The 18,485-nt window shown below is 39.7% G+C and overlaps 1 protein-coding gene across 1 annotated transcript in view; it reads right to left on the minus strand.

The window, feature by feature from the left end:
* Positions 1–17,292: 17,292 nt before the first annotated feature.
* The window catches only part of wif1 (wnt inhibitory factor 1), an 84,108-nt gene continuing 82,915 nt past the window's right edge, over positions 17,293–18,485 (minus strand). The window contains exon 9 of the mRNA XM_039769735.1: positions 17,293–17,481. Coding sequence (XP_039625669.1) covers positions 17,360–17,481 — 122 coding nt within the window. The 3' untranslated portion in view covers positions 17,293–17,359. The remainder of the gene's footprint in view (positions 17,482–18,485) is intronic.

The following is an 18,485-nucleotide window of genomic DNA, read 5'->3' on the forward strand; positions in this document are numbered from 1 at the left end:
CATTCATTACACACAACTGAAATAGTTCAAGCCTTTTATTGTTTTAATATTGATGATTTTGGCATACAGCTCATGAAAACCCAAAATTCCTATCTCAAAAAATTAGCATATCATGAAAAGGTTCTCTAAACGAGCTATTAACCTAATCATCTGAATCAACTAATTAACTCTAAACACCTGCAAAAGATTCCTGAGGCTTTTAAAAACTCCCAGCCTGGTTCATTACTCAAAACCGCAATAATGGGTAAGACTGCCGACCTGACTGCTGTCCAGAAGGCCATCATTGACACCCTCAAGCAAGAGGGTAAGACACAGAAAGAAATTTCTGAACGAATAGGCTGTTCCCAGAGTGTTGTATCAAGGCACCTCAGTGGGAAGTCTGTGGGAAGGAAAAAGTGTGGCAGAAAACGCTGCACAACGAGAAGAGGTGACCGGACCCTGAGGAAGATTGTGGAGAAGGACCGATTCCAGACCTTGGGGACCTCGGAAGCAGTGGACTGAGTCTGGAGTAGAAACATCCAGAGCCACCGTGTACAGGCGTGTGCAGGAAATGGGCTACAGGTGCCGCATTCTCCAGGTCAAGCCACTTTTGAACCAGAAACAGCGGCAGAAGCGCCTGACCTGGACTACAGAGAAGCAGCACTGGACTGTTGCTCAGTGGTCCAAAGTACTTTTTTCGGATGAAAGCACATTTTGCATGTCATTCGGAAATCAAGGTGCCAGAGTCTGAGGAAGACTGGGGAGAGGGAAATGCCAAAATGCCTGAAGTCCAGTGTCAAGTACCCACAGTCAGTGATGGTCTGGGGTGCCATGTCAGCTGCTGGTGTTGGTCCACTGTGTTTTATCAAGGGCAGGGTCAATGCAGCTAGCTATCAGGAGATTTTGAAGCACTTCATGCTTCCATCTGCTGAAAAGCTTTATGGAGATGAAGATTTCATTTTTCAGCACGACCTGGCACCTGCTCACAGTGCCAAAATCACTGGTAAATGGTTTACTGACCATGGTATTACTGTGCTCAATTGGCCTGCCAACTCTCCTGACCTGAACCCCATAGAGAATCTGTGGGATATTGTGAAGAGAAAGTTGAGAGACACAAGACCCAACACTCTGGATGAGCTTAAGGCCGCTATCGAAGCATCCTGGGCCTCCATAACACCTCAGCAGTGCCACAGGCTGATTGCCTCCATGCCACGCATTGAAGCAGTCATTTCTGCAAAAGGATTCCCAACCAAGTATTGAGTGCATAACTGAACATAATTATTTGAAGGTTGACTTTTTTTGTATTAAAAACACTTTTCTTTTATTGGTCGGATGAAATATGCTAATTTTTTGAGATAGGAATTTTGGGTTTTCATGAGCTGTATGCCAAAATCATCAATATTAAAACAATAAAAGGCTTGAACTACTTCAGTTGTGTGTAATGAATGTAAAATATATGAAAGTCTAATGTTTATCAGTACATTACAGAAAATAATGAACTTTATCACAATATGCTAATTTTTTGAGAAGGACCTGTATATATATATATATATATATTTTTTTAAATATGTAAAGTAGATGTTTACATGCAAACCAATAACATATGGACACAAAACAAGATAGTTCATGTGAATTAACTCAATTAGTGAATACTCATAAGCCAATGGTATTCAAATGTAAACCAATAGATTACACAGAGCCCTCCTGGAAACCCCGCCCTTTCCAGTCAAGCCTTATAAATACCAACATCCCCAGAAGGAGCGGCGTCAGTCGAGAAGCAGCCCCCCTGCATGTTGGACGCTCCTGATGCTGGTCATCTCAATAGAGAAGCCGAGTAGGCTACTGAGGTAGTGTGGGCGCCTGTTTTCTGTTCTAGCACCTTCAAATGCCTATTTTAGCTCCTTTTTTAGGGTATTAAACGGGGTGGCTCTTTTAGTCCCCCAGCTTTTCCTATAGACTCTTCCTCTCAATTGTCCTTCGACACCAGAAATCTGGATGACCAAGATGTGCGTGGTGCCAACCTTTTTTCCCATCTCGTGCCAACACCAAGCATCTTTGAGCATCTGGGAAAACAAAGATGTCACCAGAAGAATATGACACAATTGGAAAGTGAAATCTAATACAAAAACTGGTGACTAAACTGAGTTCTGTGACCCTAATGTTATATTTCAGCCAGAATTACTCCTCTGGTGTGGATTCAAATTCTTGTTTTATGTCTATTTTGTCTATGTTCGATTCTTTTGTTATGTTAATATTGCTTGTGTACAGTATTTGCATTATTCTTTGTTATATTGTCTTTGTATCTAAGTCCTTGTTATGTGCTTTGTGTTTTGTGGGTGGCAGGACCACCTGCCCATCACCAGCAGGGAGTGCCCTCAACCCAATAAAGGCGAGCGATTCATCTGAATGTGCTAGGGAATCAGTGAGTTTACTTGTGTCTTTTGCTTGAGCTTTGTGATTTTTGGAAGTTTCAACCGTTTTGCCCAGCTTTTTGACTTTTCCATTGGATTCCACTTTGGATTGCCTCATTGTTTTAGACAACACCTTCTGCCATCTGTGTCCCACAACGCTTTGTTCCTGTTCATGAGCATTTTTTTTTGTGAAAAAAATAAATCTTTTTAATCCATAAAGATCCTGTGTTAGTTTTTATCAAACTGGGGTTTGACAGTATACACCCCTCTAGTGGTCGTTTCGAAGAATTGCGGGGCTCCAAATTCATAAGACCTAAAACCCATTACTGAGATACATTATGAAATAACCAGAGCTCTGTGAGTTGAGTAATTTAAAACAAACATAACCAAAGACAACTTTCTTTTGGAATTTTGTATTCCTTTTGATCTTTTACTTCTTGGCTTATCCTTTTGGTTTTTGTGCATTCTCCTTTATAATTTTGCAATTTTGGATTTTGTTTTTGAACTTTTGAAATGAGCTTTTGTGTTTTTCTTTTGATAATTTTGGAATTGTTTTTATTTTTTTAGTTTAATTTTAATCACCCATCCGTTTTCGTAACCTTCGAATTCATGGCAGGGTTGCAGCAAAGCTGTAGGCTATCCCAGAAGTCATTGGGTGCACGGCAGGAATAACATGTAGACAAAGTATATCACACACACATATGAGGCGCCATTTTAGCAACAGCAATCTGCATGTCAGTTGACTCTGGGAGTAACAGCAGCTGAAACCCTCACAGACACGGGGAGAACACACAAACTCAACACAGGAAGCACCCAGGACGCAAACCTCAATCTCATTATTTCAAAGCACCACCGTGCTTCTTTTAATTTTATTTTATTAAGAGTTTTGCTGATGGTCAGGGCTTTGTAAGAAGTAGAATAATCATAATCATCCACAGGGATGCTCAGTCCTCTTCCTGAGAACATGTTCTTAATTGGGATTAATAAAGTATCTATCTATCTATCTATCTATCTATCTATCTATCTATCTATCTATCTATCTAATGAACTGCAGCCATACTGAAATCAATACGTTCTGATCCAATGCCCACAAGCAGGGGGATTTAGGACAGAACAGATGGCACTGAAGAAAGATTACAGTTCGCTTGGTTTTATTGTGGTTTACACTTCCAGATAAACACAACTGACGAGAGCCCATGGGAAAGCACAAAGCATATTTCAGCAGAGTCTCTCATGCTTGTGTGTCATCTTCAGCGAAGCCAGTGGCCTTGTATTATGAAACAACCACAGCTGGATGTATTTGTCCATCCATAGGTGAGGCCAACAAGAAGGCACATTCAATTCATCTTCTCAGCCACCTCAAAATTTCAATTGCTGGCAATCTGAAAAGGACCACCACTAAGCTCAGACGCAATATCATTGCCCTATCTGCTCTTTTCCTGAAGTGAGGCAGCAACAAAAGTAGCTTGTTGGCAAATATTACTGTCTTTGGCTTCACATATGGAAGTCCTCCGTTGTAACAACAACAACAACAACATTTATTTATATAGCACATTTTCATACTAATAATGTAGCTCAAAGTGCTTTAGGTTTAAGTTACTATGATTTTAAATTACAGCAAGCCAATCTGCTAGAAATTGAAATACGAGGTGTGATAAAAAATACATTTAAATAAAAAAAAAAATTATTACAGTAAAACTCACAATGCCATTAATCCCCCTGGCTTCAAACACACTTATCCCATCATTCTTACTACTTTGTGAAGCGGTTTTGGAAGTCCTTTTTCGTGAGTGTTTTTAGTTGCTCCCACAATGTCCTGAATCGATTCAAAACGTTTACCTTTCATGGACATTTTGATTTTCAGTGAATAAAGTGGATAAGCACACACAGTAATGTTTTTATTTGGCATAAATTGCCATACCAGAAGCGATGTGTGACACAGAGCATTATCATGATGGAGGATGAAACTGTTTGTCCATTTCTCAGGTCGTTTCTTATGCACATTATTTCTTAAACACTCTAACAAGCCCTTATAATATTCAGAGTTCACAGTAGTGTTCAAGGGTACAAACTCAGCTCGCATAATTCCATCAGGATCTAAAAAACAGGATACAGGATATACTGTATGTATATAGGTCAGTTAAGTGTATGTCTAACAAGCAAAGAGCCTCACATATCCCAGTGATGTTTAGACTGTAAAGCACAAAGTGGTCAAAAGTAAGTACCGTATATACATACTGTATAAGTCAGGTCTTAAAACCCGAAAAATTAATCATAAAATCAGACCCCGACTTTTACACCCATTCAAAAATGCGAAACGTAATTTTTTGCCTCCTCCAATCTTGCACCAGTTTCTCAGACACATCGAATTTTGTTGCAGCAGCGCAATTACCAATTTATTTATTTATTTATTTATTTTGACACGTTTAATTTAAGAACAGCTTCATATTTTCATTTGATCGAACGCTCCATCATAGATAAGGGATGCTCTTATGATAAAGGTGTATGAGGGTGTGACATACAAAAAACACAAAACTGCAAACATCGCTTCAGAATAGTAATAGGGATTACTGTGAGGTCACGTAGGCACAATACATAGAAAAAAAAGGCAATGTACTCCATGGTTACTTTCTTAGTCGGGCGTTAGTATATCATAATCTCTTGAATCAATAGCGTGAGTATTCCGCATTCGACTTATACGACTGACATTATAAATACCACAAATTATACTGTAAAATCAAGTCCTGACTTATCCGCAGGAGAACTTATCCACGAGTATATATGGTAAATAAATTCATCCCCGGCCCTTGGGCTCATCTATTTCCACATCTCCATCCTCCCAATACCCGGCACTTCACTGTCCCTAGGGGCCACTCTGAGTTAAACTATTCTGTCATGTAAGCAGTCTCCTGCCTCTCGGGTTCTCCATCAGTATGTTCTTCCCATTTATTCCTTATGTAACACTGATCTACAGTTTGTCCTGTTTGTGCAGTTTTGGACCATGAACAGTAACTTCAGGTTTTCGAGTTTCTCCTTTTTTTTTAACTTTAGGGTCACTTAGATGTTTTATCTGATAATTGAACATTTTCTATGCAGACTGCCATGTCTCATCATTATTCTTTTATTTTTGATTAGTTCTGAACATTTATCTGTCAGTTTTGCAAAATCGAATCCAATCTTTAAACAGAATTGCGGGTAGCTTTTATTCTCCCATGACTGCATGCTCACTGTTTGTCATCCATGGATGCTCATAAGGAGGGGACCACTAGATGTTGGATAAGTTTGGCATGTAGAAGCATAACAGAAGACACCAGACATGTTGAATTTGGCCAAATAAGTATGTTTTTGTTCATGTTGGAAACTATTAAATTATGAGAGATCACATTTATAATATAGTAGCCAAAGTACCTGACATTACCTGGGTATATTTGTTAAGGAAACAAAAGGTTTATTCATTTTTTAAGGGGTGACCCTGTTGTTATTGCTGGCTTTTCCATTCATCATCCACACTGCCTCTCTATTAATGTGTCTGCTCTTGTTAGTCAATGATTTGTTCTTTTTTTAGGCCTGACTGGATTCCAGAGTTGCAGTAAGTCTTTGCTGGCTTGAACGCTGTCATGTCTGACATATCCTTTTAGTTCAAGATGGACAGTTCACAGTGCTTAAATTATGAAGAGAAGCCGACAAAGCAGGAAAACAACCATGCGTTTTTTCTCTGTGTTTTGCTGCACTTCCACGCTTGATCAAGCTTCACCCAATAGCCCCTGCAAAAGCACATGATACTCCTGTTTATATTACAGTACAGTACATGGAAGCAGCACACACATTGTTTAGCTAAGTAAGCTTTGGCCATTTTTCTGGTTTAAGTATGTTTGGATGTTTTATCTGCTCTGACCCAGCAGGTGGCACTGGTGTGCAAACAGTAGTATACATAAGAAAAAAAACAAAAAAACACTGGGAACCCCAAGGGTTAAAATTATTTGTTCCAAAGTAGAGGATCTTGTCCATATGGTCATAGAGGGCAAATATGCAAAACTTGGTCCAGTTTGGTCAAAGGGTGTAGGATTATATAGGGAACATAGAGACAGACAGACATTCTATTTTTTTATATGTAGATAGTGGCATGGAGGTGCAGTAGGTATCAGTGCTGCTTCATGAATCCAGTGTTCTGGGGTCAAGTCCTGTGCCTGGTCATTGGGGTTTGCATATTCTGCCAGTGTCTGCTTGGGCTTCCCTCTGGGTGCTTTGATTTTTCTCCCACATTCCTAAAGATGTGTGTGTGTGTGTTAATTGGTGATTCCAACTTGGTCCCTAGATGAGTGTAAAGGTGTATGGCAGGGGTGCCCACACTTTTTTGGCTTGCGAGCTACTTTTAAAATGACCAGGACAATATATATATATATATATATATACACAGAGTATCAGGGGTGGGTAGTAACAAGTTACATTTACTTGAGTAACTTTTAAAAAAAAATTGTACTTCTAAGAGTATTTATACGGCACCATGCTTTTAGTTGAGTACATTTGTGAAGAAGAAATGCTACTCTTACTCCACTACATTGGGCAAAACTCGAATCGTTACTTTTTTCCATTACATAAAGTCTGATAGACAATTGTCAATCTGCTATGTGTAGTGTAGGCTGTCAAGTTGCGCACACGCCTTCCATTGCGTCTCCAGCTCTGATGTGAGGTTTTGGATGTTCCCCAAATCAAGGCAACGCAGCTTTGAGGACAGATGTTGCATTTTTTGTTTGAAAACATTAACTGAGCTAATCATATTGACCATGGAGTTCTCATTTCCTTGCAGCTGTAAATCAAGCTCATTCAACATGTTGGTCAGATCGGGAAAAAAAATGCTAAGTCAAGCGGCCATTGATCGTTAATAAGTTGCTTGTATTCTGCATGTTTAATAACAAGGAGAAACTCCTTTTTCTCTGGCCAGGGGTCATGAAATCTCAACTGGAATTTCTCCCTAGCCATCTGCCTAAATGAAGGCATCTTTTATAATCTCTCCATCTTGGAAGGACTTCTTATGCTTAATGATCGAGTGACTCACCCGGAACGATGCTTCGGTGTGTCTGTGCGATTAACTGCGATTTTAGTTCCTCTCCTTTCTCTTTCTCAGATTGCTTTTTGGAAGGACGTCAGTTTCGTAGTTTTTATGAACAGTTCGAAAATGCCTTTCCACATTTACCTTCTTTAGAATAGCAATGATAGTTTGACAGATCAGACAAATGCACTTCGATTGTGACATTGTGAGAGAAAAAAATTCCAATTCCACATCCAGCTCATAAACAACTATTTTTTTTCAAATCTCTTTTTTAGTCAATATAAATTGGAAGGCTAACTAGATCACTTAGATAGCCAGAGTTTTGCAGTAGCTCGTGCATGCGGGATGACAAGTGTGTTAGAAGAGAACAGATCTCAGACTGACCGCCCTGTATGTCAATCAAGTGGCAAATGCCATAAGGAGAATATATGATAGACTAACATTTAAAATTTTTTTTTTTTGAATGCAACGCTATCTACCTGCACTCACTTTCCGATCTACTAGTCGATCACGATCGACGCATTGGGCACCCCTGGTGTATGGGCTCTGCACTAGACTAGGCCTCAACCCAGCTCTGTTTCTTGCCTTGCATCCATTGCTGCTTGGTAAAGTTCTGATCCCGCTTGATGCTAAATTGTGTTGTACAGGGTCGGAAAATGTGAGGTCATGTTGTAGCAGTGCCACGTGGCTGCTGTCCTTGTTTCCCATATTTTGTATGCCTAAATGTGAGGCCTACTCCAGAAGCTGAAGTTGGAACTGCATCCTTAAAGAAGGAAGGACCTGTAGACAGGTTAGTATGGAGGCTCTATTTTAATAGAAAGTGATTTTATAGAAAGACGGGAAACATGAGAGTAAGTCTCATTCACAGTGTTCGGTAGCAGTACAGCGTCATGGCTAGACTAATACAGCATAGTGGGACAGGAGACTGGTCCTGCTGATCAAGGATTTGTTCATCAGAGGAGGGTCACTACAAAACAACAACATTTATTTATATAGCACAATTTTATACAAAAAAATGTAGCTCAAAGTGCTTTACAAAATGAAGAATAGAAAAATAACCTGGAGAAACGGCCTGGTGACAGGCTAAAGATCTAGTAGGATATAAACTGTCTTTACTTACCGTAAAATTACTCTTTCTGCTTATTTATATATCAGCTCTGTTGTGTTGTGGCTAAGCACTGCCCACCAGTGCCCACAAGACCACCGTCCCATCTCAATGAGCTATAAAGGCAGAACTACTCTGCTGAATGGGCTGCTTCTGTTACAGCCCTCCACTCCTGCATGCTTGAACCATCACACTTGCCTTTACCCGCAAGCACATCAAGGTCACCCCAGCATTTATTTCATTATAGGAATCTGCTATGTGGCGTCAGGGCCAAGCATTCCCAGTTGCAAACTTTTGGGTTACAAAGGCACTGTCCCATAAAGGGAGAGCACCCCCTGCTTCTGGATGGGACAGCTTCTCTGCCACAATGCTGTGATTCTTTATGTACGACACCAAGTTGGCCCAACACTCCGCTTCATTGTGTACCTGGACTGACAGAGGGAGATCTCCTCCATCGCCTTTTCCTGGGGTTTACCCATGTTCTTGGGTCTGGCCATTTTCCATCAATGCTACAACTACCTTTTGTTGAGTAGTAAAATGTTATGTTACGGCTATATATGTGAAAATAAGAATATTATAATAGGTGTTTAATAATGTATTGGGATGTGGTGCACTTTGTTGTGCCTTAAGGAAATGTTTCCAATCACCCATCATTTAAACTAGTTTTGATTTCAAGTTTGTAATCAATGAAGAAAAGGTCCATTTAAACAGGCTGGTTCAGACTGCAAAAGAGAAAACGGACCTGGATCCCAAGTGAGGATGGTGGCCAAGCCATTCAGTGTCATAACAGGCAGGTATTCTAGCTTTCTATGGGACACTTACACCCAATTCGGTGCAGGAGTACAAAATTACAGGAGAGAAGTACTGTTAGGGTAAGAAACTGCAGGAGATAGTTAAAAGAAGTAGGATAAACATAAATAAACATCTCAGTGATGGACAAAAAGGACACAATACATGGATATGAACCCCAGCCAGGAAGTATAACAAAAAGTGCGCATTCCTAGTTAGAAAGTACCTAGAGCTGGATACAACTACTGAGGGAATTAAAATCTGTGTTGAGCAAACATCTAGAAACATGAAAATAAAACCAAGAGTACGCAGGTCAAGCAGGAAGTTGATGACGGGTGACCCAGCGGGGCTCCTATTGGTTCAGAGAAAACTTGAAAGATAAATTCGCTCTTTTTCAATTCAAAGTAATTTCTTCACAATCATATGTAAATTTCTAGCAAAACACTATGTTCTAAGGTAATACATTTTTTTTATAAATGTTAAAAAATACCTAGCCTGTTCTTATGTCTTAAAATGGGGGTGAGTAGACTGGGATCTAAACAGGAAAATGATGGGGCCAGAGTCGAAACATAAAAACAAAAACCTCAGATCTTACAACAGAAGAACAGACTGGGTATTTTTTTTTTAATTTACAAAAAATGTTTTACTTTAGAACACAATTTCATGCAGCAAATTAATAATATAAGCATTGCTAAGAAATGACATTGACTTGAATCCTGTACCCTCTAACACAACTGAAGATGCAGGTAGCTCAAAACTGCCTAATGGCCCAAGTAACTCTAGAAGAAACTTAGAAGAAGGAAGATGCTTCTGCTGACAATTTGTAAATTTGTGACATTAGTTGTTACTTATTGTTGCAGAGATACATTGAGTTATCATTATGTGTCATGCATTGCACAAATGTAATGCACATTGCTGATTTAAGGTGTTATTTTGATATACATACTTGTTGTAGATGCCAGGGTTGATGGACTGGCATCTTGACCAGGAGTGAGGGTGGTTCTTTGCCTGGACAGAAGGCTGTACTGGAAGGACATGGATGGGCAGGCATCCTACCTGGGTTGGTTGCTAATGGTTTTCCTGGTTGGGAGGTCATAATGGATGGACAGTTAGAGATTGTCTATCCAGAACAATTCCTCCCCCGGTACACTAGATGGCAGCATCCTTCGTGTGGATCTCCTATGTACAGACCTGCAGGGCAACGTGGGAATTGTAGTTCCAGTGGAAAGTCCTGCTTAGTTTCTTGAGAACTGCAGAAGGAAGGAGTCCTTATTTTAAGTGGGTGACGTCTGACCCAGAGATGCTTCTTGGATGCAATATGGTGGCACCAGAAGGCATAAAAGCTCAACCTCATCCAGGGAGTCGAGTGGAAGAGGACAACGCTTGCCTGAAGAGGAATGGAGGAAAGATAAGAAATCATCTTTTTTTTGTTAATTGTGGAACAAACCTGTTTAAAAGGTACTGAATTTAATAAAAAGAAGCACATCTTAGTTGTGTTTGGAGTTAAGGGAATGGGACAGTTCCCCCTACTGGTCACAATGTCAAAGAGTTCACTAAAACTGCCAACTCATTACAAGACCATTTTAAAAAATATGCAAGTAAACATTATTAGTTCAGACATTTCGCTACATACAGATTCCTAAAACAAAAGCTTCACAGCCACCTTATAGATTCATGTGTTGCCTACCACTATGTTGCAGCATCACATGGCATGTGTGCTAATTGTCAACATCAATATGGAGAATTACTTTGAATTGTAACAAAAATGGAAATGTCTCACTTTAAATGACTTTGAGCTAGCATCTTTTCCAAATGATGTGACTGCTGATGCTCAGCACGCACTGTTTTGCTTTGCTCCTGATACAGTGAGACACGCTCAGGTCCCCCAACACAAATACAGAATTAGAATGTTCAATCATGGATGTAAGAATACATGAAATGATTTGTAAAGCTACCAGAGGACTGTGATTAGCTGTTATGTTCAGCAAAGTATCTAAAATCAGAACTCTTCGCCCTTTACTAATACCAAATGGCAGTATTTTTAGGTCACCTTAGAAGTTAGGGTTTAAATGTCTTTATAACATTACTGTCCACAAGTTTCAGATGGCACTTAACCTTCATTAATGGGTGTTAAGTGCCCTTAGCACCCCTTTTGCTACATTTACACCTTGAAGCAAAATGATCATCTACAGGAAATATAGGGAGCTGGAATGTAATGACATCCCTGAGGTTTAAAATATATCTGCTTAGCAAAAACAAATCTAGTTTGAAGATGTGTGGGTGACTTTGGGGAAAAGACTTATTGATGAACAATGCAGAAGAAGAAAAGCAGAATGTGAAGGGATGTCTTCTTCTGGCGTTCGGAAGATGAGATTGCGGGATGGCTATACCACCTTTCACATATGTATTTCTGTTTACATTAAATGTTGTGTTCCTGCTTGTTTTATTCCTCATAACTTTATTTCTAGTAACAAGAGATACCATTTGTGATACTTGGAGCTCTTTTACCTAGTGTATACCCAGGCTTGAGAGAAGAAGGCAAACTCCTTTTGTGAAGCATCACCTCTTGCAGTCTCACAATCTGTGGTGCACTGGTGCATTCTTTGCAGTCTTTTAATCATGTTTTCTTTATTTTTCTTAAATATTTCATGTCAGAAGTTGGAGCCATGCTGCGACCATTGATGTCATTGGCTATTCTGTTGATTGCCACCCCACTTGATGCTAAATAGGTGAGGATAATTTAAACCATTTCAGCAAACTTACTCAAGCAAAATGCTATTTTCCTCAGTGAATAAAACATCAAATGGAATGAAAAACAGCTGGCAGCATGAGCCAACAAGAGCAGGACTGAAAATTTATATAATCATTTTGTCATAGTGGAAAATCTATACACTGTAGAGAAACACTTGAAGTTGTTTTCAAACTAAACCCTCCTGTTTTTCTTTCGCTCTCACAGATATAGTCAGTGTGTGAAATTCCCCATGGGGTCTCATTAGTCCTCCAATGTTGGATAAGCACTTAAGTCTCACTCTGAGAATATGTAATATACAATAAATGAGCTATTGGGAATGCTATCTGTTAAGATATGCCTACTGTAAGTAGACAAAATCACATTATACACAGTGCAAACTGGGATGTAGACCTCAAAATGAACAAACCAGTACTCCACTAGATCTAGGCCGCAGAAGGGAGCCTCACCCCAAACTCAATTAGACAGCCTGGCCTAAGGCTTTTAAAGCTCACAAATCTTACAGTACTCAATAAATGCCCTGTAGAAGAGAGAATGGCTGTAAACCTCTGGTCATCTGGACAGCAAAAACAAAATTTCTTAATATTAAAATAATTTATTATATGATCAAAAAGAAGAACAAAACAGACTAGGTGGTTAAAAAGGAACAGAAAATCTTTAAAAAAGGCCCAAGAGGTAAGCCAAAGCAAATAAACAGATCAAAATATCCAAGGAAACTAGAAAATCTGAATGAGAATAACACAACATGACCCTAACCCAGCATCACTTAATGACACTCTGAAGGGCCTTAGTCTTCAGCCAGAAGATATAGGCTGAGGAGGACCCGCCTCTTGGAGTTCCACACAGAGAACACCAGGGATATAACTTAGAAACACAAGTCTCAAGAATTAAAGAGTTTAAAAGCACATGGTCCCAAAAATGTCCACTAGATGTGCAAACTGTTACAGTCAGTAAGTAACATGGGCAAATAAGTATTATTTTATATAAAATATTTGTTCATCACAAGAAAAATACTCTGTAAGACTGAGAAGCCCCAAAGAGCACAAAAGGCATACAAACCCTGGTAAAAGCAACTTCAAAAATCAAACATCAAAGTCCCAATATGAAATCCCAAGAAAAATCGAGAATGGAGCAAAAAATCCAGGAAATCTGTAATCACATGAGCAAAGGAGACATCAAACATGAATTTGAACCACAGCCAGCAGGGTAACCCTGGCTGAGACCTGACACAAATATACATAACATGTAAGTAAAAATAATATATAATATAGAACTATCAAAACATAAAATGCTAAACAAAAATTAAAAGAACAAAAATATCTTTATACAAGAAAACACAAAGGTCCTGGGTGAGATCTGGGCTAAACCATACCACCATACAAACCCAACACAGCACCATCTTGTACTACTGACTAACAGCATACAGAGAGGCCACCTTTTCATGGCACATGAATACTTAGGTGTTGTGGGTGGAAAACTACAGCAGCTTGGCTCTGATCTGTTCCCTCTGAATGCTGATTCCTTTAAACGTGCATGTCATCAAAGCTTCGCCCCATCATAAGCCTCTCTGTCCACTACTGCTAACTGCTGGGATGTCAAGTCCTTTCAGTAGTGCTGACACAGGTTCATCCAAATAATAGCCTTGTTTATTAAATAACAATTAACAGCTACACCATGCCAAAAGCGCCAAATGAGACAGATGACTTCACTTTGTCATTTTTAACAAGAACAAATACGAACTAGGAGCAGATTATCACTAGGCTTGTGCTGTTCCAAACCACAATACTGTCAGTATCATGGTATCAGCAATTGCCGTCACACTCTTCTTCATCACGGACATGCAAGTACCACTAACGCCTTCTTCATTTCCTCAGAAGATCTCTGCCTTCTCTCATTTGAGTCCTTCTGATGTAATCCTCTTACCTACCAGCAGGCTGCTACCTCTTGGTATTGCATTTACTCGAAATGACACAGTGGGATTTGAAAATGAGACACAGTTAAAAGGCTGAGCTGAAGTCACTCCTAAAAATATAAAAAAATGTGTTCAAAGCCCTAGTCAAAAATCAGTCTGCAACATGAAAAACAAGTTTGTTTACTGGGGAAGTTTTTAGTCAAAATTAAGCCGCTTCCAACTCTGTTTTTAACCCTCATCTTGGTTACTGGGGAAATGCACTGCTGGCATTTATACTGTCGCTCCAATGATGTTACACACTGCACATTCCCAGCTGGTTCTGGGTAATATTGCTGAGGCAACAGGCAAAACTAAATGGTGTGAGAGGAATAAATGGTAAAAATCAACTTACTCAGAACTATTTGTAGACAAAAGCAAATACCAAAATCAGATTTATTAATTTAGGAAAACCCAAACTCCATTGAGATAAAAACCAAGATCCAGGCCTTTAATGACCTCTTGGGCACAACCATCAGCAGTGTGTCTGTTTGTGGAGAGAGTGTCGACCTTGTTGAGAGGTTTACTTACCTTGGCAGTGACATTCATGTCTCTGGTGACTCTTCCTATGAAGTCAGTAGATGGATTGGGAGAGCATGGGGGGTCAAGAGATCGCTGGAAGTGTATAGCACTCCCGATATCTATACAAAAGGACGAAGGTCCAAGTCTTTAGAGTCCTGGTGCTTCCTGTTTTGCTATATGGTTGCGAGACATGTACGCCATCCAGTGACCTGAGACAAAGACTGGACTCCTTTGGTACTGTGTCTCTCCGGAAAATCCTTGGGTACCATTGGTTTGACTTTGTGTCGATTGAGCAGTTGCTCACGGAGTCCCGAATGAGGCACATTACCTGCATCGTGTGGGAGCGTCAGTTCTGGACTGCGTGTCTGCCTGGGGGGGTTGCCAGCCAGGATCCCGAGCTGTTTTGTCATGTGGTGGGTGCGGCAACGCGCTGCACCAGTGCATGCTCCCCAACCTGACCTAACCTTACCTGACCTGAATGAGGTTTACATTTTGCCGTACACTTGCACACATTTTTCTTTTAACTTCATAGGCCGTGGTGGTCACATGGGAGATTAAAGAAGTAGTTTGATTTTAGGAACTTTTTCTTTATAACAGTATCTTTGAGTTTGGATAAAGAGGGGTTTATGAGCTCCATGGAGAGATATTTATTGAACGTCATGTGTAGATCATTAGCGAACAGCAACTCCGCCAAAACTGGGGTCAATGCAGGAGATTGCCATGCTGAGAGTATACTGAAAGAAGAGTTGCAAAAATAGTGAATAACAACTATTTGAAAGTGAAGGACTTAAATATTGTATAAATGACTATTTTTGTCATTTAATAAATACAGAAACACAACACAAATTAGAAGAAGTGGTCACAAAATCAGTGTTGCTTTCTGACAAGATGCCCTATAGTAAGCTAGAATGTGAGATATTGTAGATTTAAAGGCAAAGAAGTACTGATTGAGAAAATGGAGATAACTTGTAATGGAAAGAGAGCTGAGATATCTGCTTTGTGGAAAGACTGGGTTTCAAATCTCCGCTGTACTTAAACATACCCAGAATCGTGATTTATGTATTTGTGCTCTGTAATCTGTCACTCAACCATTCTTTGTGTATTTCTATAGCAATTATCTGGATTTTGTTTTGACACTTTCTGAGGTTGCCATGACATCAACATGAATCGATGTCTTGTAAGAAGTGAAATATTATTCAAGTACTAATTTACATACAAAATTAAATAAAAAATAAAACTGATTATTTTGGTAAATAACCCTGCCTGGCCCTATGCTGCCACAGACCGTCTCCAGCTCCTTATAATAACGTGTTGTAAAAATGGGTTCACAAAATGGATGGACAGAAAGACATGTCTTAAAAGACAAAGAAGAAAGGTATTTTAAATTTTGAATATATGCTCTGCTTAAATATATATGCAACTGGTAATAAACTGGACCACATGTCGGCTCTCATTCCCATGCTAAAATGTTATTTTGAGGCATTAAGGGCAGAATTTAGCAAAACAATAATAAATACAGTGCTCTCCATCGTTATTTCTAACAATGTTATTGAATGTAGAATTATACTATTGTTTTTATTATTACTTACTTGGCTGATACCTTTATTCAAGGTGACTTACAACATTTGACATTCAATTAGTTATGTGTCTTTTGTTTTTCCAAATGGAGCCGAGGCAGGTAAAGGGGCTACTCATGGCCACACAGTGTTTGAACCCACGACCTCAGGGTTTGAAGCCCAAAGCCTAAACCACAATGTCACACTGCCTGCCTGCTTTTATTGAAAGTCAAGGATTAGAATCATCTAATTATACTAATTTTCATCATGAAAAATGATTTCAGAAATATCTGCATTGAAGGCCAAAGATATTATAACCCACTGCAGCCTCAAGTCACATACTCTATATTTGTACAGTGAGAAAACTGTTTTGTGTTGGTGCCATATGCCCGAGTATGTCATAAGCAGATTTAATATGGACATAGGGGAAAGATGGCACCACAAGTAACCTGTGTTTCCTTTTTGTGTATTGCTGCTAGGACTTTAACCTTGTAGAGTTCTTTCAAACCCATTGCTGACCTGCCGTCAACTCCACCTCTTCTGGCCTCCAGGGTTATAGCCCTGAAGAACACTCAAGATGGCATCAGACAGGTCAACCACTTGCAGAAGTCCCACCAATGCAGGAGATTTGCCTTGTGGCATTAGACAGCGAGTCCCAGCTGGCTCCCCAAACCTCTCTTGATGTGCCTGTTTTCTTTTCTTACAAACGGTATATAATTTTACAGTACAAGTAAAAATGAAATTTAGGTTAACTGTGTTTAAATTAAGTACAATGGAAACATGATGGATGGCAGAGGAAAATACACCAAATGACAAAAAAAGGTCTTTTTCAAGTCTTTTTATAAACTTTTCTAATACCTAACATAAATCACTAATAACTAAAGTTTTAAAATTATATGCAGTTTCTTACAATTGACATACTTACACTTTAGATGTAAATATGCAGAAATAACAAAGATTAAGAACAGCAAATATTTTTGTATAAAATACTTATACTTTTCAGACCAACCTTCAAGAGCCAACTTCCAGTATGTACCTCTCATACAAACCATCTTAGGGACTGATCATTCCGTTTTACAATAAGGAGTATCAGTAAAAACAGAAAATCAAACCTCGGAACTGGGCAATGATTTAGGATCACCTTAGAGCAAGTAAGCCCAGTTGTTGAGGTCTTTTGTCTTCATCATAGTGAAAAGATTAAAAGGCTGGTAGGGCACCTCCTGCGGTCATGCTGTCTCTATATTCCATTCTCACAAGATGTAATTGGTCTCAGGCTGAGTTTTGCCACTGTCCACATCTTTGGTGGATGCAGGGTGAACCTTGTGCTTGGCGCTTGCAGCTCTCTGGGCAGTCATCACTCCAGCTCGATTTCCTGTAAAACACTGAAAATTAGAAGCCTACCACCACCGCTAGAAATGTTTGCAATTAAAAGAAGCCCTTTTGGCAGATGTAAAGAACAGAAAGAAAAGCAGCAATTTCTATTACATGTTTACATTTAGGTCTTATCCCAATGGGAAACTTGCTTGCAGCAGGAATGTACAAATATAAAACAATGTTTTACTGCTACTTGAAATACATGAAGAGACAAGTATCCATTTTTATCAGAACACACAAGAAAAAACTGAAGATAAATTAAAACAGGGTGACATGGAGGCGCAGTGGTAGCGCTGCTGCCTCGCAGTTAGGAGACCTGGGTTCGCTTCCCGGGTCCTCCCTGCGTGGAGTTTCCAAGTTCTCCCCGTGTCTGCATGGGTATCCTCCGGGTGCTCCAGTTTCCTCCCACAGTCCAAAGACATGCAGGTTAGGTGCATTGGCGATTCTAAATTGTCCCTAGCATGTGCTTGGTGTGTGTGTGCCCTGCGGTGGGCTGGCACCCTGCCCGGGGTTTGTTCCTGTCTTGCACCCTGTGCTGGCTGGGATTGGCTGCATGGACCCCCATTACCCTGTGTTCAGATATAGCGGGTTGGACACTGACTGACTATATTAAAACAGACAGCATTTGAGAAAATAGTAACACATTATGGAAGGAAACAATTCTTCTGATTACACTTATATTAGCTGTTTCACAATAATCCTGCGATGGACCGGCACCCTATCCAGGGTTTCTTCCTACCTTGTGTCCTATGCTAGCTGGCATAGGCTACATCCAATCCCAAACAATGATCTGAATTAGACTGGTTAAAAAATGGCATAACATGACAGTACTCCTGTTGATTTACTGCCTGACGATACTACTATAAAAAAAACAAATCAAAGAGAATCAAATCTTTACATTCAAAATTTACTTGACTCTGTAGTTTAAACAGTTTGGGTTTGTGACTTGTGATGGACAGGCAACTCTTCCAGGGTGAGCTTCTGTCTTGTGTCCAGTGCAAC

The sequence above is a fragment of the Polypterus senegalus genome, chromosome 11 (genome assembly GCF_016835505.1).
Source record: "Polypterus senegalus isolate Bchr_013 chromosome 11, ASM1683550v1, whole genome shotgun sequence".
Classification (NCBI taxonomy): domain Eukaryota; kingdom Metazoa; phylum Chordata; class Cladistia; order Polypteriformes; family Polypteridae; genus Polypterus; species Polypterus senegalus.